At 35.5% G+C, this 24,143-nt stretch overlaps 3 protein-coding genes across 3 annotated transcripts; 2 read left to right on the forward strand and 1 right to left on the reverse strand.

Moving 5' to 3' along the window:
- LOC105158689 (UDP-glycosyltransferase 92A1-like) lies at positions 1,653 to 3,459 on the forward strand. The gene has a single exon (XM_011075527.2). It carries the CDS (start codon positions 1,842 to 1,844, stop codon positions 3,333 to 3,335), a length of 1,494 nt encoding a protein of 497 aa, XP_011073829.1. The 5' UTR covers positions 1,653 to 1,841; the 3' UTR covers positions 3,336 to 3,459.
- On the reverse strand, positions 4,065 to 14,750 carry LOC105158690 (signal peptide peptidase-like 3). Its single transcript, XM_011075528.2, has 14 exons — positions 14,319 to 14,750; positions 13,590 to 13,748; positions 12,099 to 12,210; positions 11,858 to 11,974; positions 10,839 to 10,996; positions 10,386 to 10,559; positions 8,940 to 8,974; positions 8,691 to 8,847; positions 7,970 to 8,023; positions 7,802 to 7,894; positions 6,393 to 6,535; positions 5,998 to 6,068; positions 4,490 to 4,573; positions 4,065 to 4,395 (listed from the first exon to the last, which is right to left on the reverse strand). The coding sequence occupies exons 1-14, from the start codon at positions 14,475 to 14,477 to the stop codon at positions 4,295 to 4,297; spliced, it is 1,617 nt and encodes a 538-aa protein (XP_011073830.1). The 5' UTR covers positions 14,478 to 14,750; the 3' UTR covers positions 4,065 to 4,294.
- On the forward strand, positions 16,912 to 22,898 carry LOC105158691 (protein CMSS1). Its single transcript, XM_011075529.2, has 6 exons — positions 16,912 to 17,338; positions 18,542 to 18,737; positions 18,928 to 19,000; positions 20,181 to 20,230; positions 20,630 to 20,743; positions 22,438 to 22,898. Exons 1-6 carry the CDS (start codon positions 17,035 to 17,037, stop codon positions 22,565 to 22,567), a joined length of 867 nt encoding a protein of 288 aa, XP_011073831.1. The 5' UTR covers positions 16,912 to 17,034; the 3' UTR covers positions 22,568 to 22,898.

The raw sequence follows: 24,143 nt of genomic DNA on the forward strand, positions 1-24,143 counted from the left end.
AAGAAGAAAACCAAGAACAAGAAGCGGGTTTTTATAGTCTTAAACTAATGAAATTTCAACTCAAGGTATTTGATAATTATGTGAGGGAGAGTAGACTCAAGGTATTTGATAATTATGTGAGGGAGAGTAGATTTAACAAGTATATATTTAGATCGTATTTTGTTACCAGAGAAAATTAATTCTTGATACAATTTCATAAGCAGCTGATAAAGAGGAGGATCAAGGTTGTTGGCCTCTTGTGTTTATGATATATGGCGAGAGCGCAATCTACAGTGATTTGAGCAGACGGATCGGATGACTGACTCGCTAGCTTTCCTTATCTTAGAGGACGTTCAGTAGATAATACTGAACGTTACATTACCTCCCTCTATTAGTTCTTATGCGCTTTATCGATTATGACGTATCCCTTGGTCTGTCGAGAAAAAAATCACATATTGAACATTGTTGTATTGTACGACAATACCCTTTAGAAAATATGCTCCCTAAAGTTGTCTTTTATGATGCATGTATTATTGAATGCCAAGTTATCCAACTTTTTTACATATTTCTCACTACTATCCACATTGTAAACAAGTTTTAACAGAAGTTCATTTTTTTCTTTTGGATTTCATTTATGAATAAAATTGTTACAATTCTCTTTGAATTGCAAATTATAAAATGTTTGGTAATAAGGCTGCCCAAGCACCAAAGCAAAAACAAAGAATTACATATATATTTATCTTCTATATTTTTTTTTTGTTTTATTTTTGAGTACTTTTACATTGAATAATAATAATGTGGTTTTTTTGTTCATTAATATTTTCTTATGTAAAATTCTTCTTTATGTTGTGAGTTATTTATCAACCTTATATTCCACGTGCAATTCGGGATATTTCTTTAACATGAAGCCATGTTATGTAATAAACGAGTTCTAATTGAAAATATACGCACTAAAATTCAAAAGAATAACTTTATTTTTGTTTATAATTAAAATAAATTTATATTTAATTTCTTGGCTAGCAAGAATTGCATGCCACAACTGCTAGTAATTTTAAAAGAGAATAGTTAGAGTGGAAGAAAAAAAATAAAAATAAATAACTATTTAGAAAATAAGTTTGATAAGTTGTAGATAGGTGGAGGAGGTGTAGAAGTTAGTGAATGGGGAAACATAAAAAACAAAACAAAGAAAAAGAGACCAAACATAAATGTGACCTTAAAAGAGGAATTTTCTCTTTTCAACTTCCACCAACTTTCTATAACTTCTTTTTTTTTTAAAATTTGAATATTTTTAATTTCTTCATTTAAAATATTTAGGCCATAATTACTAACCGTTATAGGATTGGAGTGGGTCTGGAAAAAGCCCCATCTATGGCCGTTATTGTCACGGATATAATAAATAACATTTGTTATGTGATTGGTCATTTTTCCTGAAATGCATTTGTTATATGATTAGTTCAGGTTCGAAATGAGTTGGAACCAAACTAAAATTTGTCGTGAAAATAAGATGGGATAAAGGAGGGTCAAACTAGCCGTCATTACGTACAAAATTGTTGTCACAGTAACGAGTAATTATCATTTTTTTTTCTTCAAAATTAAATTAAACTATAATGTTAAAGTGAATTCATATACAACACACATAACATGAATATAACCTCATTTATCTCAGGGGTGCTATAACTACAACATATGACTCTGTCCAGAAAAGGACCAGCCCCAGCTGAGTTTTCCAAAGCAATGTTGGCCGTTAGTTCTTGGCAGCAGACGATGCCTGGCCCCACGGTTTTGTTTTCGTTCCTCTTGCTTTTCACACACACACACTGAATAAAAGACTCGGAACTGTCGGAAGAAGGTAAGGAAAGAAAATGGAAAGTAGGAAGGAGGAGCACATAGTGATGCTGCCGTTCATGGCGCAAGGCCATCTGATCCCGTTCTTGGCATTGGCTAACCAAATCCAACGAAGGTATGGCTTCAAGATCACCATAGCCACCACCCCTTTCAATCTCCGCTACCTCAGCACTACTATTTCCAAGAACTCGACAAGCTCCCAGATCCACTTATTCGAGCTGCCATTCAACAGTTGTGACTATGGCCTCCCACCCAACACTGAGAACACAGAGGCATTGCCCCTCAGCCAAATAGCAAATCTCTTCCACTCCTCAACCTCTCTGGAACTCCCTTTTCGAGGGCTGATTCAAGATATATCAGTAAGAGATGGCAGCCCCCCACTCTGCATAATCTCGGATGTGTTCATGGGATGGGCTAGTGAAGTTGCCAAATCTTGTGGCACCGTCAATATCACCTTCACCACCGGCGGCGCCTACGGCACCGCCGCCTATGTGTCTTTATGGCAACACCTTCCCCATCGTGGCAGGGACAAGGATGAGTTCAACCTGCCAGGATTTCCTGATTCCTGTACTTTCCATATCACCCATCTTCATCATTTTCTGAGAGTTGCAGATGGGACAGATTACTGGTCGATATTCTTCCAGCCTCAGATTGGGCACTCATTGAAGTCCTTTGGGTGGTTGTGCAACACGGTTGAGGAGATTGAACCCTTTGGATTGGATGTTCTCAGGAGATACACAAAGCTGCCAGTTTGGTGCATTGGCCCACTTCTCCCACCATGCATGTTGAGTCTAAAATCATCTCGTGTTATTGGCCAGCACACAGGCAGAGAGCCCGGAATTTCTCCAGAGAAATGCCTGGAGTGGCTGGACTTGCACGGAGAGAAGTCTGTTCTTTACATATCTTTCGGTTCCCAGAACACCATCAGCCCCTCCCAGATGATGGCGCTGGCAATGGGGTTGGAGGATAGTAAAAAGCCATTCGTTTGGGTGATTAGGCCTCCCTTTGGTTTCAACTTGAGGGGTGAGTTCAAATCCGAATGGCTGCCTCCAGGCTTTGAGGAAAGAATGGGAAGTAACAATCAAGGATTAGTGGTGCATGGATGGGCACCGCAGTTGGAGATTCTTTGCCACAAATCAACAGCTGCATTCTTGAGTCATTGCGGATGGAATTCGATCATGGAGAGTTTGAGCCAAGGCGTGCCGATCATTGGGTGGCCATTGGCGGCAGAGCAGGGGTATAATGCAAAGATGCTGGTGGAGGAAATGGGGGTGTGTGTGGAAATAACTAGGGGAGTAGAGAGTAGCATTAGCAGGGAGGAAGTGAGGGAAGTGATAGAAAGAGTTATGGGTGGAGGACATAAAGCAGAGGAGATGAAGAAAAAAGCAGGTGAAATTGGGGAGTTGATAAGAGCAGCTTTGAGTGAAGAAGGAAGCCTAAAGGGGTCTTCGCATAGAGCAATGGATGATTTTGTGTCTGCCCTTCTCACCAACAAACAAGGCCTTGCTTGATTAGTTTTCATATTTGACTCAGAGTAAGATGTGTTGTAGGGATTTCAGTGTTCCCCTTCTGTTTCAAATGCGAAGCATTTAGTAGCATATAAGCAGATGGTGAAAATAAAGGTGTTTGCAGTAAGCTTATCTTGCTACCATAAAATCTGTTCTTGGTATAGTACTAATTGAGGCTGCTTGTGTCCGACTCTGAGGACTTCAGATTGCATCTCGATTTATAATTCAAACTGTTATGATCTTAGAATTATAGAAACTTTAAGTGACAATTTTAAAATCCTTCATAATAATTGGAAAGATAAATTTAAACTGATCATGAAGGGTATAAGATCAAGAATTGAAAATTATCCAATAATTTGTTAATATGGATTTGAATTCACACGCAACATTAAGAATTAACAGAAAAGTAGATCATCGACATTTAGCAAAACAAAGCATGACTGGAAATGCAATCTGATAGATAGCCTGGAGTTTGGAACATGTCACAGTGGAGGGACACGATCACTACCTGCAAATCTACATGCATAAACCAACTTTTCTAGTTCTGGACCAGGATAGATGGCCAACCAATGATATATGCTTCCCATATCAAATAATCGCCCCAAAAGTTTAATCATTTCAATGTACAAATGTCGAGATAGACCTCAATCTCCACTCCAGGATACAATGATCCCTTGTGCTAAACCAAATCTGTTTGCATCGATAAAAGTACAATGGGAACAAATATCAACATTATAGCCAAAGTGCATTGATGTGATAGGGATTAGATGTGAAGAAAACAGTGAGAAAGATATTAATATGAGAAAACAGATGTGCATATACAACTGCCTGTAGGAACAATATATACTTTATAGTCTTATATATGCAAAGTGCAGAACAAAGCTTCCATGATCACCATCAATATAAAAGCCTAAAAATCCATGGCTGTATCTAGGGTCAATGCTGGTAAATTTAGTCATGCATCAAGCTTCTCCAGAAGGAGCAGTGAGTTCTGTTGAGTCAGTGCCATAGCTCCAAAGTTGTTTCAGCTCCCCCCTTATATAACCCAACACGACACAAGTTCCTGAGATTTGCAAAACACATATTAAAACTCAGGGGGGACATAGAAAAAGGAAACAGCTTCTCTGATTGATCAAATAGTGGAAACAAATTCATACCTAGAGTACATGGTACTAGATAGAGGAGGGCGGGTTGACCATGCCCATCCATCAAGTACAGCCCTAAGTACGTAAAAAGTAGGCCTGCAGCAAACATATGAAGCCTTAATATTGGACAGAAAAAGACATGGTTAAAAATACTCATAAGACGCTATAACTTGGGCAATACACAAGTGGGGCTGTGAAAACATTGGTTTGCACACAATGTCTAACATTTCAGTTGTTGCATTATCATGTGTGCATTCAGAGGCTTACAAATCCATATGGGGAAATATGCTAAGGAATTCATTTTTGTTTAAGTTTCATATTTCGTTGCAGTTGCTTAATCTTGAGTTTGGAATATTAATACACAATCCAATAAGGCCCATGGATACATATTCATTGCAGTTGGTATTATCTTGATCGAGGAGACTATTATAGAAATCTTGTCAAATGTATCACCCAGAGAGCTTTGAAGTGAGAACTAGCCAAAATAAAGCTGACATATGTTGGGCAGTTCTACGGTCCATGCTGCCATCACACACAGACTTATAAGATGCAGTTTATATTTATGATCAATTTACATAAAGTGCATGAAGTTAAGACGAGACTATTCAAAGCAGCAAAGCTACTTGAGTCCATGAGTGCCTCCAACATCTGAAGAAGTTGTCAAGTTCCTAAAAGGGAAAAGTGCTATGATACAAATAGATAGAGTGGGACTCACCAAAATTAACGTCAGCTGAATGTAGATGAGCTAAGAACCTCAAGGTAGAGATGTAAGAAACAGAAGAAGGCTAAGGTAACAAATGAGGATACTCATAAGTTGGTTAGGTAGCACCTTTTTGAAGAAAATTTTCCCAGAAAAGTTCGACGCAAAAATGGTGGCGACCAATGAAATGGTAAGCCTAACAGTAAACAGCCCACCTGCCTAACTTCATGTAGACCTAAAGGATCTGCAGCAGTGGTTTAACTTTAGATTGACCCTTGATTGGGCGGAGTGGAAAGAGAGGAGTAATGTAGGCAGGCCTGGTCTATTCATAAGATAAGAGGCTTTGTTAAGTCGAAAGGATTCCAGAAATTAAACAACCCCGTTATTGCAATTTTGCCAACCAGAAATTAATGTTGACTTACCACCTCTAGACAGCTTTTCAGTTGTAAAAAATGGTCAATATATGATACTCCTTCATAGAACTAGCCACAGTCTATACCTTTGCATAACATTATTAAGTTCTGGGTGATTTAACATAAGAGGTTTGATATCCCGATTTAGACAGTTACCATTAGATTTTTGAACATTGTCTTGACCCCTGACTTTGGGTAAAAACATCATTCTTATTCATAAACAATACAGATTTAATAATAAACTAACAAATACACATAGAACACTCCAAGACTATTTAAAAAGTTAACAGATTTAGTCAAACGGTCTGCGTGTCGATCCAGGTCACTGTAAACTGGATACTGTTCAAAATGATTGGAGGCAAAGATATATACAACAGAACACTCAAATGTGCAGCTAATATACTCACCAACTCCATAGCCAATCGTCAACCAAAGAAAGTATCCATGTAGTACTGTCTTCTTATTGGCTTTGTCAAATCTGAAACACACACCGAAAAAAGGGTCTTGATAGTCAAGTAAAACAGCATAAACCATTTAATCATGACACATTTATTCGTCTCCTGGCTCAGATGTATATCCATCATACTAGTACAAGGATTTTTCTGTTAAAGTTTCCATCAATGAATCAATGACATGCAGTTTGTGAATGGATTCGAAAACTAAAACAGGGAAAAATATTGAACTAAGTATCAGTAATATATATGAAACAACAAACAGAAATACAAACGGAAATATTACTCCTATGATATTATCATTGTTCATCAATAGATCATTGAAGGAATGAAGGTTTCCAAGAAAATACCTAAAAGCAAAGGACACCAGCAAACCCGGGAATAGAATATCCCCAAAGCCTATCATGTTATAACCGTAATAAGGATCAGCAAGTCGAGGAACTCTCAGAAGCATGGGGATTGATTCTCCACCGCTTTTATCACCCTCGGCAACCTAATGGCAAGGGAAAAGATCAAGCTGACAAAGCTAATTTAAAATTAATATACAAGAGTAATGCCAATGACGCTTTCCCAAATTTAATCATTTAAGATCATACAAGTCTATTCTACTGAAACAAAGAACTTCAGTTTCCGGGAAGACAATGTAAACTATGCAAAAGATTCATAGGAAAGAAAGCATATGATCTTGACATATCAACTTTTTAAAACCTTTCATGGGCAGAAAAAAGTTGATGTATAACCATTGCGACAAAAATAAACCAACAACAGGTACACCCTATGACATGACTTCTAAGTAGTAGATATACTAATTCCCTTCAATTATTCTTTTTTATTTTTTAGCCAGTTGACCATTGGCATCCAGAAGGAAATTCCAACACCAAATTTGACCTTGATAGTTTCAACCCCAAGTTCTTCAAATTTCTGAACACCTAGCAGCATCAGTTAGAGTTGCAAAAACATGCTAAACGATAAAGTGAAGCAAAATTAAGGAGAGATGGGACATCAGGTGATTATGATCATGAACAAGACTGCAAATGCTGCAGCATTATATACCAATGGACTCATCATTTAGTTTATTACTTAAGTTTTGGCATGTCTAGATCTTAGAGTTGAGTTCAAGACTACCACTACCTCACCCAAAATAATGGACCCTTCAGTCTCTTGATAATATTGTAGACTGAAGAGAATTAGACTGAAAGAGAAACTTCCAGAAAATGTAATTTTAAAAGGTTGCTACCTTGTTAATGCATCCTACCTACATCAGTATACCCACACACACACTAGCTGAACATTTGCTAATGAACAGCAACACTATCTATCTATGGCTTGCTCCAGATTCATCACTAGCGATTCACAAACATCAACCACTAGTTAGGAAGAAGAAGAGGATACGATGTTTCACTTTAGGCATAGACATTTTTCAAATCTCCACCACATGCACCAGGAGGAGTTGCCTACTGCTTTCTTCTTGATTGATATATTTCGGGTAGGAGTCATTCTCGAAACATGGAAGAAAACTCAATATATATAAAATATTATACAAAGTATCGAAATAATATTATATTTTAAACAGAGAAAAGAAGGTCTAAACCAGTATCAACTGAAAATTTTAATAAGGATGTAATTTTCGAGGCTAGCAGCATCCGGAAAATGAAAGCGCCTCTGGAACGCAAAGCATGATAGAAGGAAGGCTTCCATGTGCAAATTAATAGGATCATTACATGAAAGAAAAGAGAGAGATGACCAGTCATAAACTTACTGCAATCATAACACTGTCGTGGAATATAAATGGAGATAGGAAAACCCAGAAGATGTCATATAAGAATGCGCAACATAGAAGTACTGTCGCAACCTAAAATACAACAAAAGTAATCAGATGAAAATAGACATTAGCAATCAAGTCATCAGATATGGTTTATACACATACCTTTATGTTTGGTAATTGAGCCAACTGCAAGACGGTTATCATCATACAAATGCCCTGACATCCACAGACAATATTCAGAAATACATTTTGCAAAACATTGATGTTGCATCGGGTCAGAAATGTTGATAAAAATGTCAGAAGGGTACATAAATGCAAGTGATACAACACAACCAGATAGTTCAAGGGGCCAAAGTACTTGCAGAAGAATCCAAGAGTCAGAAGCAGACCAGACAAGACAACCCCAACATCCCAAAAACATCAATACATAACAAGTTCAGAGGCAGTCACATGATAACAGAGAAATTGCAAGTGCATACAATTGAAAATCTAGAAATTGAGGATTCATATGTACATCACAATGCAGAAATGCATTCAGCAGCCAACATGCATGTAGTAAACATTGACCTAACATAATAAAGAATGTGACTACATTGATATCATCTCATCATTGGTAATTGCATACTAAATGTTAGATATATTAAAATCAAAAACTTCCTGTCAAGTATCAATATCTTCTCTTTTTCATAGAAAATAGACATTATAAGAAAACTATAAGAAAAGCTAGAGTACAAAATTTACTGAATCAGTCATGAATTATCAAGAGAAACTCGATTGAAAGATCAAGGAGGCCATTCGCTTTGTGATGGAAGAATATTTGTTTATGTCAGATGCATAATTCAGAACAGTAATGAAGGGCGGCTAGGTCTATGTGATAGCTTACAAGAATGTCTTGTCCGACCCAAGAGTATGATGACTTCCGCTCAGCTGCCCAAACAATGGCAAAAACCAGACAGAGTATCAAGACAACTAAAGAGAGAATGGAAATCTCCCCTATAATTGGCAGATCCACTGTCTTCTGCCCACAACGCTTGTATTTGCTGCTCAAGAAACAAGAGCAAATAGGTAATGGTTACATGAAAACAATGTATGATATAGCAATACACATTTCAGGAACACAAGTAAAGCATACCTTAAGACCAATGAAACAATACAATTATGCATTCCCTGATAGTCAAAAAGAATGAGTAAGTAGGGCCTAGTATTTGTTCCTATGTAAAGGTATGTCAAAATTTTCAGAGACAAATGCAAGGGGTCACCATAAGCATGCAAACTAAAATAAAAAGATTGACCAATATCAAGAATAAATCTAACAAACTGCTAAGACATTTCCCAGAGATGCTATGCTTGTTACAAGCAAGTCATGGACGGATCAAAATAAGACACTTATTGGAAGAAACAACACTTGACAAGTTGCCTGAGATTTTGTTTTTGTATAATCATTTGAACGTGATCCTATGATACGGTTTGTTCAGAAGGACAAGACAGGAAAAAGAAAAGGCTTATGGAACAGGCAAGAAGTGAAAATCAGAGTAGAGCTAAGGCACGATTTTCAACGCCAACACTCTTCCATAACTTTATGAGATCCACTTCTAACAAAATCCTGGGGTGGAAATGTATCATAGTTTCCAAACAACAGACAAACTTCCAGTGGGTTCCTCATTATTCATGTTTAAATGATACAATGAAATCCTTTTGAAGATTAATCTGTTACTCTTGGACTCCTCACAATCAACTTTCAATCAGTAACTTTGGGAATCCCACAAACGTTGCGACCTGACCAAACAATTCATTTTTAAATCTCTATATGGGAAATTCTTGAGGCACCAGAGTCATATTCTCTTCACATAATTTGATAAAATCTATTCTTGTTTGCAGAGGTTGTCCTTCATCAGGACATAAAATACATATGTACACATGAAGGATGCAACACCCAAGTTACTATTCAATTCCCTTTTGTTCTTCTCAACTTGAAGTATTCGAAGGAAAAGTTCAACCTTTTTATCTCCATTGCAAATTCTTGGCAACCAGAGAAATTAAGTTCCAGATTAAAACATAGCGAATTAGGTAGAGAAGGCTCATTACAGTGATTAATTTTTCAGTAGCAAGTGCCAAGTTGGGAACACAAACACACAAAAACTAAAACAAAGACATGAAACTGGAAGAAAAATTGATCAGTATAAAACATATGAAACTGTCTTTAGCATTTTCTTCAGTTGTCCAATTGTACACTGCAAAAGATTAATTTTCGACTTACCAGTCAATGCAGTTTACAAGGGTAAGAATAAATAGGGTATAAAACTTACATTCTCATGAAGTGATGCATAAATACAGAAAAATAACTAAGCAAAAGGGTATCAATGGCCTCATTTAATTACTTTTAGACTCAGACTCTCAGTTTAGTACAAACAAGCATGTCTATACTCAAATCTTTTTTCTTTTACCTTCTTGGTCTGCTCAAGCTAAAGGCCTGCAATCATCTCGTGAGGGCTCAATCAAATCAAATTATGATTAATGATTGTATGCAACTAGATTATCATTATCTCAAAGTGAACAAGTAATTGGAATGCACATTTACCTCAACACCGCCAATGCAGAAAAGTATGATCAGCAACCAGATGAACCAAGATGACATAAAGAAGTACAGGAGCAGCAGAAAAGTTGATGCCGTTATAACAAAAATTATAGCACTTTTCGCATTAATATGGAGGATTTCCTTCTCTTCCTCATCTTTCACTAGTGCATCATATTCCTAACATGGAAAAAACAGAACAATTAATGCAGCTCTACATTTATCAAAGGGAAAAAGAAATGGACCTCCAATTTCTGAGCATAATGTTACCCATAACAAATAAAGTAACACACAAATTAGAAACTGTAATAGTCTTAATAGGCTTATTCTGGATATAAAGTTAATATAAAACAAACAACTAACATAATGACCTAATTAACAATGAAACTAGAGAACTGCTTTATGGTAGGAATCTTATTGAACAGGAAACACAAACATAAAATATGTTATTCATGGAACCTTTCGTGACAATTGGTTATAGCGTTCATCAGTTTGCTCTGATCCAGTGATTTCTGACCAAAGTGAAGCAGAAACTATCGTCCCAACAGCCATCAGCCACAAAATTATCACTGAGTAGTCTAAAATTGGTCGATCTGGAGAATATAACAGTAGTTCCACTACACCAGAAAACATAGGTCTTAGCCTGTGAGTTTATCAATGAATCATATTTGAACAATATACACAGACACCATCATATGCACAATAATTTTGCAGAATGTCAAAATATCTGGTGAAAAACTTATATGAGTAACAATAGCAAACATGACTGGAAGCTTTCCTGCCTGTTGCCAGATAGATAAAGCATCTCATATTGTGGTTTGTTTATAAAGCATAAGAAATTGACAGCATTTTTTTTCTGGCAAAAGGTATTCTATTTCCTGTTCAGGTAGACTAGATGACAAATCTCTTGCCAATGGTGTAATGTGGAAAAATGTCCATTCCAATGATCAATATATTACTAGTTTACAGATTCACATGCAACAGCCCAATGCTCATCTTTCTTCAGCTTTTATTCTAGCCAGCCAGACACCTAATTCAATTTCTTCATGTGAGAGAATAGAGAAAGAGAATGAGTCTCAAAAAGAACCATTCACAGAAAGAAGTTGCAATAGGGACAGGTTCAGCCAATTAGATCTGTCATTTATCCTTTAAGGCTCTGAATGTCTAAACTATAACCAAAAGGTCAAATGTGTTAATGAATTGGAGAATTCTGGATAGGACATATAAGGAAAGCTGATGCCAATTGAACTTGAAAGCATCACAAGCCACAAATATAAAGTATGAATACATTGTTTAATAAACAAAACAGAACAAATTACCAAAACCGCTCAAACAAAGGCCATCCAACAAAACAAAAAAGAGAGACTAGTGCCAAAGACTTTGATCTCAAAACAGCAATGCGAGAACAATCACAGACAAATATTAACATATGAATTTCAAGTAAACTAGTTTCACCAAATTACATAGAGAGGACTCACCTTTTGCCCCGCCATCCATGGATTTCTTTAATTCCTCCCCTCCTGACTTAGAAATGGTGATAACAGGAATTGTAATGTTCAAATTAGTATCATTCCCACAACCCATCTGCACAAGACCTGTAAACATTCAAGTAGGCGGTATTTAAAGACCAAAATTAGATGCATTGGATCAATACATGAGGCATTAAACAATGGCAGCTATAAGATATTGCATAACATATGCTAGCAGAACTAGAGCTACCTTCCTCGTCATTTATCACCACCAATCCTGCTGCTCCCCCCGCTTGTGCAACTTCGGCCTTAGTTGTAAAGATGCAATCACCTCGTACAGCCAATGCAATAGACCCTGTGAGCTACAAGAGAATAGAGAAGACTGTCCATTGTGCTTGAAAAACTAATGATGATAATGGAGAGAAAATAATGTGGTGGCTCCTAATGAGTTAAGTTTGATCCCCTAAGCTTCAACAGCAGATGCTAACAGGTTAGGAAAATAAACTCCGTGTTTCAAACAACTAGGCATGCAAGGATTGCTCATCCAACTCCAAGTACAATTTTTAATTGAACTTAAAAAATTCTGGCATTTACTATGCCTGATTCATAGTTACGCTGACAAAAGCATTATCGACAGGTGAAGATTGGGGCCTAATTCAGTTTTATCTTTGAATATTAACATAACTTCCTCCACAGAGAGCCAATAAGAAAAATAAACTTCTGGGCACACTTCTAATGTTTATGTTACACTTCCGTACGAGCCCAAAAAATTGAATTTAAACCAAAAAATTCCCAAAAAAAAAGAAGCCTCAATCATCAATACAACTGTGTAAAATCAGAATGGCACAGAACTGAATTGCAAGGAGCCACGAAACTCAATAATTGTCTTCTGCAAGTGTAGTCTTACAGTTCCAAATTTTCAGATAGTACATGTTAAAGTTTCTAATTTACTTGTTCTGGCTGAGGCTGTTCACTTTTTCACCATTCATCTTTTAGTAGTTCAAAAAATAAATCTCGATTACAATCCAACCCAGCCACTGTTCATCTTATCTGTTCCACCAATCTTTCCATTGGATGAAGAAACAAGAACTGAATAAAAGGAAGCAAAAAAAAGATAATCCAGAACTAGGGGCAGAAAACAGGATCCTTGTACTTTCTATTTCATAATTCATAATAGATTCTTTTAATGGCTGTAACTCATGATCTATACCATAATAAGACCTCTTGGGCATAGATTGGTCGAAATCAGAATACACCTGCTATATGCTATTATAACTGGAATAGCAGCAATAAGTAAACCATGCATATCTTAGAACTAGTGTAATCCCCCGAGTCAGTTGAGCACATTAGATGACCAATAAAAGGTACATAATATCTTAATGCCTTTTGCTATAGCTGCAGATAGTGCTCAATCTCTTGGCCCTTTTTCTACACACCCAGTACATTAGAACTTCTATTAATGCTGACACTAAGACTGGGTACCATGAACTATACGACCAGATCAACCAACCTGTTCATCAGATGCCTGTAAGTAAACTCATTACGGGGCTTGGTCAAAAATCAAGTTCAATTTTCAAGGTTTGCTGTGGAAGGTTACCAATACTCAACCAGATAATATTACTTATTTCTTCACTGAGAGTTATAGAGTACAGAGTAGTTGATGCAAACAAAACCCCTAAGGACTAAGAACCACAGAATGTATAACAATGTAACCGGATACGCTTGACAAGCAAAAAAGTACCTTGAAAGAAGAGGGTGAGCAGCTATTTAAGGGTTTTGAAAATGTAACAGGGAATCTGTGACCTTGTTTAGCATCAGCGGGCAATATAGAGCCAAAATCCGCTGTTAACCCACCTATTGGCTTCTTTTCAAGACCATTCACCCACCTCTTGACCTTAACCTGGACAAGCAAAACAAAAGAAATTAGCATATTCTTAACGAGTGGAATTCCTTTTCTGTTTTAGTCCTATCAGCAGTATGGCAATGATCAGTAATTTATTTATTTAGCAACAATTCAGCTCCTTAGAAGCCATAACAAAATCATTGACCTTAGAAAATTAAGAAACAGAAAAGAGTTAAAACAAGTTCTTATAGCATATCATTCGACCCCCTCGAGTAATTTCTACATACATGTATTGACACAAAACAATTATGGCACAAGACAACCGAGCGAGCAAGCACATTACATGCGCTAAACAGTAAGAACCTAAATTTCTTACCAAAGTTTACAAAAAAAGTGCGACTTTCTCAAGCCTAAAGAAACCTCAATGCTTTACAATTCGGTTATTCTTCAATTACATACTAATAAAATAATAATTTAAAAAAAAAAACAAAAACAAAACATAAACTATGCAGAGAATGGAAATAATGCCAATGTAATCAACAACGATCCAGCCAAGAGAAGCACAAAACCAGATAAAAATTAAATAGAGAAATAATATCATTTCAGGACGAAGGTAGAACAGTGTACCAATCGGAAGTCGTTTCTGCAGGCGGCAGATTCACCGCTAGGAGCTGCTCGTGAAACGTCATCTGCAGCGGCGATTGATGACAGGAAAAACAAGAAAAACACCAACTGGAACACAGCGACTAAGCCCAGAGACAAAGGATATGCTGGAGTTGCAGCCATGCTCAAATTTAGGTATTTTGTTTATGTTTAATCGGGCCAAACTATAATGCTTAGCCTCCTGAGATGCTACTGTTCTGTATCATCTCTGGGCAGAGGGCATTGCATCAGTAAAGGTATCAAAGAGATGAAGTCAATGATTACTTGGGAAGATGAATTTGAGAAATTAAGGAGAGGGAAAAGGGGAAGAACAATTGGGGAAAAGTGCTGAAGAGGAAAGAGAGAACTAGCGAACATGGGCAACCCCGCGGTATCGCCGGGGCCCCAACATACCTTTAAGCTCAAGTCGTTATTTTTCTTGTTAATTAAAGTTGTACATATTTGGGGACTATTTAAAAACGCCTAAAATAAACGTTTAGCAATTTATTAATAAAAAAGGTAAATTTGCACTTTGTTTCTCAAGCTTTTCAATCCCTACTTGTTTATTTGTTTTTCTAATTGTTTAGTTTATTTATTTTTTATTTTGTAAAAAATTGGGGTGCAAAGTGCAAACTATCCCATTCATCGGGGTTGTCTGCATTTGACCTTACAATTTTATCGAACTCAAAATCGCCCTTGAATGCGTGTACGCATGCGGATAGAATATTTCATCACTATTCTCGAAAAGTACAAAGTGCGACAAAATCGAAAAATTTGGTAGAAAGGTCAAGGATAAATTGCAAATGACCCCATACGTTTGAGCTGTCTGCATTTTGCTCTAATAAAAATAAGATAAAAAGTATATTTTTTATTTGTAATCTCTTTTTTAAATTGCTTAAATTTAAAAATTTAAAATTATTAACAATTTATCATCAACTTTGGTGACTTATTGATAATATTATAAGGTCTTGTTTATATTTTGAAGAAAATATAGTTCTAATCCAGTTTCTTAGGGGCGGCAGTAATTTAGGTTCAAATTCAATAAAAAATAGTGAATTGGGATAATAATTCTTGAAATATGGCAATATAAGGACCAAAAAAATAAAAAAAAAAATCCTAATTTAGCCAAAATCTAGCACATGATGCACACGTGACGGACCCCCCAATTTTGAGGATTCTCCAAATTTCAACAACTTGGCATAGTCTGTGCTTACATGGCAAGAAAAACACGTCATCCCTACCAACTCACCTTACCAACCCACGTAGGGTAACTGCACAATCTTGTAGACGACATTACATAGACCGACAAGACCAAAGTAATTAATGAACTTTATGTTAGAGCACATAAGAAAAAAGATAATGTATGTAAAGTTGAAATTGGTATCAAATTTATGGTTGTGTTATGAAATTAAGAACGTCGTTTCGAGGTTTTTGGATGCAGATTTTGTAGAAAAAGAAAAGTGGTCTTATGCTGCTCTTAGATTAGTAAAAAATTGTCGAAAAATCTTTTTTTATTATTAATTTTGAATTTTCTAATAGAAAAATGTTACGTTAATTGGTTTACTATCATGGTGCAATTAATTTACATGTATAATATTTATTAAAATGAGCCTTGAAATAATGAACTCTTGTTGCCAATATGTGTTTTTACTAAAATATTTTTAAATAACTTATTTTTGTTTGATAGTAATTTTCCTACTCTTAAGTTTTTATAACTGCATGGGATTGTCTAATATATACCTTTAAACAATATATACAATTCAACTCACCTATAAATAAAATAGTATATATATATATATACACGAATATAAATACACATAAAAAGATATAATTTGACAATAAACAGTAAATTTTATCTCCCAGTAAATAAAACCAAACATACAACACATATTTTAAGTTATCTCAAAAAATAAATCCGAAAAGACACAAATATATTTCTAACATATATATATTTATTTTTATTTTTCTCTCTCTATCTCTAAACACTATGAGAAAAATATAAATCAGTCCACCTCTTAATCCCAAATTGTAGTCTAGAGTGCACTTAACATTAGTTATTTTTTGCTACTTTATCAATACAAATATACATAAAAAATGGACTATATTTAATATACTCTAGGGTTAAATGTGCTTTGCAGAACCGTAATATTTATCTCCTAGGCCTCTTTTTACTTGGTGTGATGGGATTTAAATGGTATAAATAATTTTATAATTATAATTCAACCATAATCAGTTATAGCAGCGGGCTTTAGTTATCAATACCGGGTCGATTCAAAATAAAACAAATGAAAATTTAGAGGTGATTAAATGGAATATTCCAACTAATAACTCAAAGTAAAGATGGTCGGAAGTGAATAAATACAATACTTATTCATACAATTAAATAATTAGACCATATTTAGTTCAAAGGATCTCTTTTTTTTTTAAATTTTTTTTTTTTGTATTTTAAGTTTAATTAAGATTTTCTTAATTGGAAAAAATATATATTAATTATAATAAAATAAAATATAATCACTTTTAAATAATTCAAAATTTATTACATTTAAGTATATTTAGAAATATGGGAAAGGAGGGCATGTGAGCCACCCAAGCGGGCTTATCATGGGAACCCCAAGTCGACGGGCCTTATTCCCAAACTAAAACCTGAGCACTCAGTCAGACAAACCTAGTTGTTAATACAACCACCAGAACCTCCACATCGATGGGCGCGGCCACCGCCAATGCCGGAGCCGCCGCCGCTTCCAAGAAGCAACAGAAGCTGCGGCCGAAGAATTCTATACGTAAGAACAAAACCAAGGACAAGAAGAAAAAGCCCAGTAACAATAAGGTCAAAAGCAATGAAAAGAAGAACGAAACTGGAAAAGCAGCAGCAAAAACCCCGGCCCAAAGGGGAAAAAACGTCGTCCAACGCGCAACTGCTTCTCAGCAGCTCAGTTTTTTTGTCAACCAGTATCAATCTGCCAACGGGGTTCAGCTTTCGTCCCTCGAACTCGATTCCCTCAAAGGTGGTTCTTTCATTTTGTTGCTCTCTCACTTTTTTCAAAACTGTAATTTATGTGTCGTGTTGCATATTGTTTTCAGTTTCTTGGAATAAATGGATTAAGTTCCAGAAATATGTTATCTGATAGTTTTTGTGTCGTTTTTTATGGCCTGTTTCTCTGTCAAATCTGTGCTTTCCCTCTTTTCCTGTCTTCCATTTAGGTGTGATGTCTGAATTTTAGCTGCTCTTATGATATATTGGTGGGCATTTGTTATTTTGAATTTGCATTATGTTTTTTACACCTATTATCACCTGAACCGAAACTAATAGAATATGTATTATCAGTATCTGTTGCTTGTTCTTTGTAATTTAAGCTTAAAAAGGATTGAAGAAATATGAATTTAGGTGTAAGCTAACTTTAAAAACAGCCAAGAGAAAAGAGTTGCTTCTTTTGAGTATTGGCATTTGTCACAACACATGAGAAAAAAAGAATATATGTAAAGAAAAAGATGTCCTTGTGTTCTTCTGTACTCCTTGGTTCGACATGTTTTGTTTCAGTAATCTAACCGTCACTTAGTTCTAGCAATGATATCTTTGAGTATTTGAGTTATTGGATTAGGGAGCCAAGAACAAGGAAAATGCTTTACTAGAGTGATACTGCGCTCATATAGGTATAATGTGAATTTTACAAAGTTATGGAGCATTATAGGTGATGCTCCAAATCTGATGGTTCGATGCTAAGTTCTGATAATTTCGATGAGTCTTGAGGCTAGTAAATTTGAATAATGGTGCTTACTATGAGAAAAGTCTAGAGAACACACGATGAGTAATAACATTTGTCTGTACCATATTTAGTTTGTGCTTGAGTTCATTCATGTTCTGCATTAACTTGAAATGCAAAAGGGTGGTCGTTGGGTTACTTGATTGGGAATGATGTAGCTTTGTGAGTTCGGTCTGGGTAGAATTTGTGTTCTGCCTTAACTTGGACTGCAAAAGGGTCTTTTCCACTCTTACACTTGGTTCGTTGTTGTGGGAGTGATGCGGATTTGTGAGTTCTGTCTGCGTAAAATTTGGTTAATATCTTGCAGAAGACAGTACTTTGATGCAATGCATGCATTCTAAAAGATGCTGATTGATTTCCATTGTCAGTGAAGTTTGCATTTTGTGAATTTGTTGCTGGTTTCCTGGAAGTAGAATTTCCCGCTGACACAATTATGCAAATTAGCAGAAACATGCATTGCTGAGCTGCAGGGTCCAGCAGAAAATATTACTGGCAACTTGGATGAGAATATGAAGGTTGTTTTTGGATCATCGTGGAAACAAGTGCTGTTTGAAAAACATCTTAAGGAGGGGCAAATTGATCCTGGATGTCCTGCACTTCTTGTAATATCTTCATCAGCATTAAGATCATTGGAACTTCTCAGGTTGGTGCTTTCAGTTCTTTGAGCTTTCGTTTGCTATACCAGGCCTTATAGTTGAAGGACATAATTCTGCGTTTTACTCGTGTGAATGAATGTTTATTATTTATCCCCAAGCAATATAATATAATTATGTTCTGTTTATTTATATATAGTTTCTCTTGTACTGGGATTGAGCTGCATATTTTGCTCTCAGGGAACTGCGGTCTTTGACAAAAGAATGCCATGCTGCAAAGCTATTCTCCAAGCATATGAAGATTGAGGAGCAGGTACTGAATCTCATGAATCTTTTGAGTTCAGATTGAGTTGGTATGTTTGAGATAGTTAAGTGCATCAATTTTGGTTGCTCATATCTTGTAACAGCTATGCAGTGTAAATTATGCTAAGCAACTAAATCAAGTCTATTGATTTACTAGAAATTTTCTGACTTAGCTAAAAAGCCTAAAATTCGAAAGAGCGTATATAAGAAAATACGATGCTTGGATGCTGGTGTAATTGATTCAGTGAAGTTATAAATTCCACTTAGTTATATATATGTCATCCATATAATTTCATATGCCTGCATATATACTCTTCCTAAAATATAATATAGCACATAGTATATATTGCATACATATAATGTCCAGGCCAATTGGTTTTTTACAATCCATCGAACCAGTTGGACTAGTCACCTAGTAAATTTTTTAGTTCAACTACCAGTCTGATTTTGGGGAACATTGTTGTTGAGTGGCTTTGGCTGGATGTTATGAAAGAACGCTTTTGTTAATAATATCAATGTAATCTTGATGAGCCTTTCAGGGAAAAACTTCATGTTTTCCATGCCCCACATTGTTCTTTAAAACTTGTGCAAGTGATTGATGAACCAATGTTAGCTCTTTGGATAAAATAGGGGTTGGTATAGTACTTTTGTGAAGGTTACTGAAGAAGTTTATTAAAGCAAGCTAAATTATTGATTTGTAAAAGCAACATGTACTTATATTAAATGCACTCTCATTCCCGGAGAACTTTCAGATTTTTGGGAGGTTTCTCAACTAAGATGTATATTATGGTTTGAGATCTAAAGGAATACATATTAGCTAACCTCTTATAGATTCCATCTTGTCAACAAATGATATTGCATAGTTTTGTGCTGATCTAAATTTGATCACATATTGTTTCATGAATATGGTGATTTTTCTCCTGCTAGGTGGAAATTATATTGTACAAACCACTAGGTTAAAATTAGTATAGGAATTATCTTAATGTATCTAACTATTTCCTTATTTTCTTAGTTTACCTTCAGTAAATAAACAAAATATATTTTGCTAAAGGAACAATGTATGCATGCACTTGCCTCATTATTTTATCTTATATAAATGTCACTAAATCAATTTTCTTGGCACTTATCATCTCTCCCCTTGCATGTTGGTCTCATCTACTCATCTTTGATTTAATCTGTGCTCTCTCCAGGTGTCTATTTTAAAGAATCGTGTTAATATCGCTAGTGGAACACCAAGCAGGTGGGCAGTGCACCATTCATGTTCAAATTATGATACACATCACTACCTCCCTTTTTCTCCTTCCTCTTTGTAACTAATAGAATCTTCACTGTGGCTTGCATTTCAATTAAATTTGGTTCTTTATACTGCTTATAAGTTGAGAGAGCATTCTTGGTCGAATTACAGAACAACTTTGAAGTACTCGAGTTATGCATTTGCTTTAGCCTTGATAATTTCGGCCTAAAGTATTGTATTTACTTTCTGTATTTAAATTCTGAAGTGAAGATATATAAAAAGTTTTTCAGGTATTATCTTTACAAGTTTTAACTTAAGACAAGCTCAAAAGCCAGATATTGGTCTTCATTACTTGTTTAGCCAATATTTTTCTTTGTTTTAAATGAGCGCAACAACCTGTTTCAGGATTAAGAAATTAATCGATATTGAGGCACTGGGTCTGTCTCGATTAGCCGTAATTGTGCTCGACATGCACACAGATGTCAAAGGCTATTCCTTGTTCACTCTTCCTCAAGTCAGGTTTGGCTTCCTTTTCATTAGTTTCAGATTTTTTCTATCTAATGCTGCTTCACAGATATTGAGCTTTCTAGTTAGTATTATGTAGAGATAATGTTAGCAACAAAAATCTTTGCACAACATGTCAAGCGCCTCTCTGTGAAATCTATTGCTGAACAGCAACAATTTGTGATTTGGCAATAAGTTTTCAAGCCTAAAATGGTGAAAGGCACCTCTTGGGACTGTGAGAAGTTGCATCTGCAATTTGGTGGTCTCTGAATCACCATTTGCTGGATTGCAACTCCAAATGTTTATGCTAGAAGAAGAAAGCAAAGAAGACTTGTAAATACCAAATATCAACTAAACATTGTTAACAAGTTCAAGGATATTTTGGTAACTAGGAGATATTAGGTAAATATTCTAATTGTAAGTGATTTGTTTTATTTTGATCAGATTATAGTGTTGGTCTTTTTTTGGGTTCAAAATCAGTTAAGAATTAATTACTAAGTCAACTTTCTAGGCAAGAAGGAAACCTTTCATCAGCATCCCGTTTTAGATGAATCCAAGTACTGTATGTGCCATTTTAATGGTCCGTTAAGTTCCTTCTAAGAGAGATTCTAAGATTTTACTTCAGCTCTAATGAGAGTTAAACTGATTATATTACCCATTCTTCTTGTTCGTCTATTTTTCTTACTTTATTAACCTTTATAACCTTTCCAGCCTTTATAACTGTTTATTGGACAAATTTCAATTACAATTAGAGGACATCCTGCAGCAACCTTAAAATGTGACATGCTTGACTGCAGCCGCAGCAGTGCCCAATTGTGAGATAGTGCAGAGCATATGGGTGCGATCAAAGTCAGAAGGGCTTCTATGATTGCTGCTTAAGCCCTTCTGCCATACATTTAACTGAAATGCTTCACGCTTTAGAAAAAGACCATATGCATATACAACCAGGGTCATTGACAGCCTGTGAACAATAATTATATCAGAGCCGTACATGAATAACATGGATGTGGGCCAGTGGATTAGGAATTCATAGTTTGACTGTGTCTCACAGGGTTGGCTTGTGAGAGCGTAATTATGACACCCTCTGTGACTCCATATGAGGAATTCCTCATCCTTGTAGAGAGATGATTGTGAGATAGTACAGAGCATATGGGTGCGATCAAAGTCGAAGGGCTTCTATGATTGTTGCTTAAGCCCTTCTACCATACATTTAACTGAAATGCTTCACGCTTTAGAAAAAGGCCATATGCATATTCCGACTTCAAAAAGCAGGCTATAGGGTAATCTTTTGGAATTCCCAGTAATTATGTAGACTAAATCTGATCCAAAAGCTATGTAATCTTATTAGGTAAGCCTGATTCTGCATGATTTTCTTTACACGGGATCCTTGTTTTGCTGCATTAATTGATACAATTTGCAACTTATGAAGATGACTTCGACAAGTCTTCTCGTTGATTGTTTGAGTTAGAGATCATATACTTCATCACATAATTTCATCACTCAATCCAGATTTAAGTCAGAGTTGGAATAAGCAGAATCTTGCACTTCTTTGGCATGCACTTTCAAGTTAAGATCTTAGATATTTGACCTGCCTGTTCCTTCTGAATGTGAACGAGGTTTTGGCAAACTTCGCCTATTCTAACAGCTTGATTGCTGTATAAAGATGCCATTTTGCAGTTGTAACTTTTTTCTTGGCACCTATTTGACAGGGATGAGTTTTGGGACTTGTATAGAAGTTATTTTCATCAACCATTGCTCGAAGGCAAGGTACGTATGTGTCTCTACGGTCCAGTACCCACTGATTTAGAGGCAAAGAAGAGCAAGGCTAATGATGACTAAGTGGTGAGACGTCCTGCATAGCAGTTCAAAAACTTTGATGGCTGTGGTTATAGCCTTTCAAATTTGTAGCCAACAAATTTACCGAAAGAGGCTTTGTTTAGACTGCTGAACTGATGTGATGCAGTTGGAGACTGAATAGAACTTGGATAGGTAAACAATACATAATTTGAGGAGAAATACGAGCTGTGTGGCTGTAGTTCTCGAAAATTTTATGTATGTTGCAAAACTGGAACTGCAGTTATGACTGTAAAACAACAGAAAGTGCAGTAGCTGATGTCCAAAAATTGACCTGAATTTAGTAGATTTTACGTGATATTCTTTGAACTTTTGATTCATAGCTTTGATCTTCTATGATTTGGCATGTTATTGTTATACCTGTACGGAACACGTACATTCCACGTGATCTATAATACAATAAGTTACTAGATTTGTAAAAGCTCAATTGAGATAAACAATAATAGTTCAAAATAGTGATTAAATTAATAAAGGTACTTGTTAAATAAACATATATTCAGATAAAACGATTCCAACTTGAAACTACAAATATCGTCTTATCTTTGAAATTGGTTGGAAAATGATCAAAACTCAAATTTTGCTAATTCTCTATGGAAAGTAGAGTTTAAATTTCGTATGTAATTGTGTAATATTTAATACAAAAAATCAGCGTAAATTACAGTTGCTTTTTTTTTTTTTTATAAAAAAAGAAAAAAATTAACATGATTACGAATACTTCTAATTGTTAAAAAAATTACAAAAATTTCATTGAAATGAAAATTATTTATGTAGCAATTAGACTGCGAGGTGGAATTTATGACTTATACTTCCCCCCTCTTTCTCTCTTCCCTTTCTCCATATATATAGTGTGTATATTTATATAATAAATTATATTTTTTAAAGATAGATAAAATTTGTATATAAATATATTCTAATTTTAGAATATATCAAATAAATTTATAAGTAATGTTGATGTGATCTAAACCAATCATCTAAATAAGATTACGATCTTAGAATAAGAACAAAGATGTCAATATAATTTAAAAAAATAAAAAGAAAATTGAAATTGGGGAGCATAATTCACCACCCGCGATGAGGGGGTCATTTGTCTTTTTCTTTTTTGTTTTTTAATCACAAGAAATTGTTTTGTATCTTCTTCTTCCATAGAATTTTTTTTGGCACTTTTGAAATGAGATAGGGGGATAAATTGCATTCAACCCCAAGCTCGCCATTTGAATTGGAAACAAAATAAACATCGTCACTATTACTTTCACCAATTGTAACACTGATGCTTGGAAGGCTTGAATTCCATGAGATGACCCAAAAAATGGCACTCGACTAGCTACAATTAGACCAAAGAACTAATGCTAAAATCATTCACAACAGGCTCAACTGTCAATTATTCCAGTAATAAAAGGTCGGAAGATCCTCAATTAATTGTGTGAAAGAGTATGAAATTTTTTTTATTTCATATTACATAGTTGTTTCAATCATCACATCATAATTGCCCGATAAAATCCAATATATATCGGATCGATACTAACCGATCCAGATACATATCGACCTATACTTTGATCCATGG

The sequence above is a fragment of the Sesamum indicum genome, linkage group LG3 (assembly GCF_000512975.1).
Source record: "Sesamum indicum cultivar Zhongzhi No. 13 linkage group LG3, S_indicum_v1.0, whole genome shotgun sequence".
NCBI classification, from domain to species: domain Eukaryota; kingdom Viridiplantae; phylum Streptophyta; class Magnoliopsida; order Lamiales; family Pedaliaceae; genus Sesamum; species Sesamum indicum.

Bases quoted from the DNA above. Each gene is read 5' to 3' on its own strand.
- LOC105158689 (XM_011075527.2), top strand. From the start codon at position 1,842: ATGGAAAGTAGGAAGGAGGAGCACATAGTGATGCTGCCGTTCATGGCG.
- LOC105158690 (XM_011075528.2), bottom strand. From the start codon at position 14,477: ATGGCTGCAACTCCAGCATATCCTTTGTCTCTGGGCTTAGTCGCTGTG. The intron at 8,848-8,939 runs GTATGCTTTACT...TTTCTTGAGCAG, and splicing joins ATTGTTTCATTGGTCTTAAG to CAAATACAAGCGTTGTGGGC. The intron at 8,024-8,690 runs GTAAGCTATCAC...TGTGGATGTCAG, and splicing joins GGGTCGGACAAGACATTCTT to GGCATTTGTATGATGATAAC.
- LOC105158691 (XM_011075529.2), top strand. From the start codon at position 17,035: ATGGGCGCGGCCACCGCCAATGCCGGAGCCGCCGCCGCTTCCAAGAAG. The intron at 18,738-18,927 runs GTTGGTGCTTTC...TTTTGCTCTCAG, and splicing joins AGATCATTGGAACTTCTCAG to GGAACTGCGGTCTTTGACAA. The intron at 20,744-22,437 runs GTTTGGCTTCCT...CCTATTTGACAG, and splicing joins TTCACTCTTCCTCAAGTCAG to GGATGAGTTTTGGGACTTGT.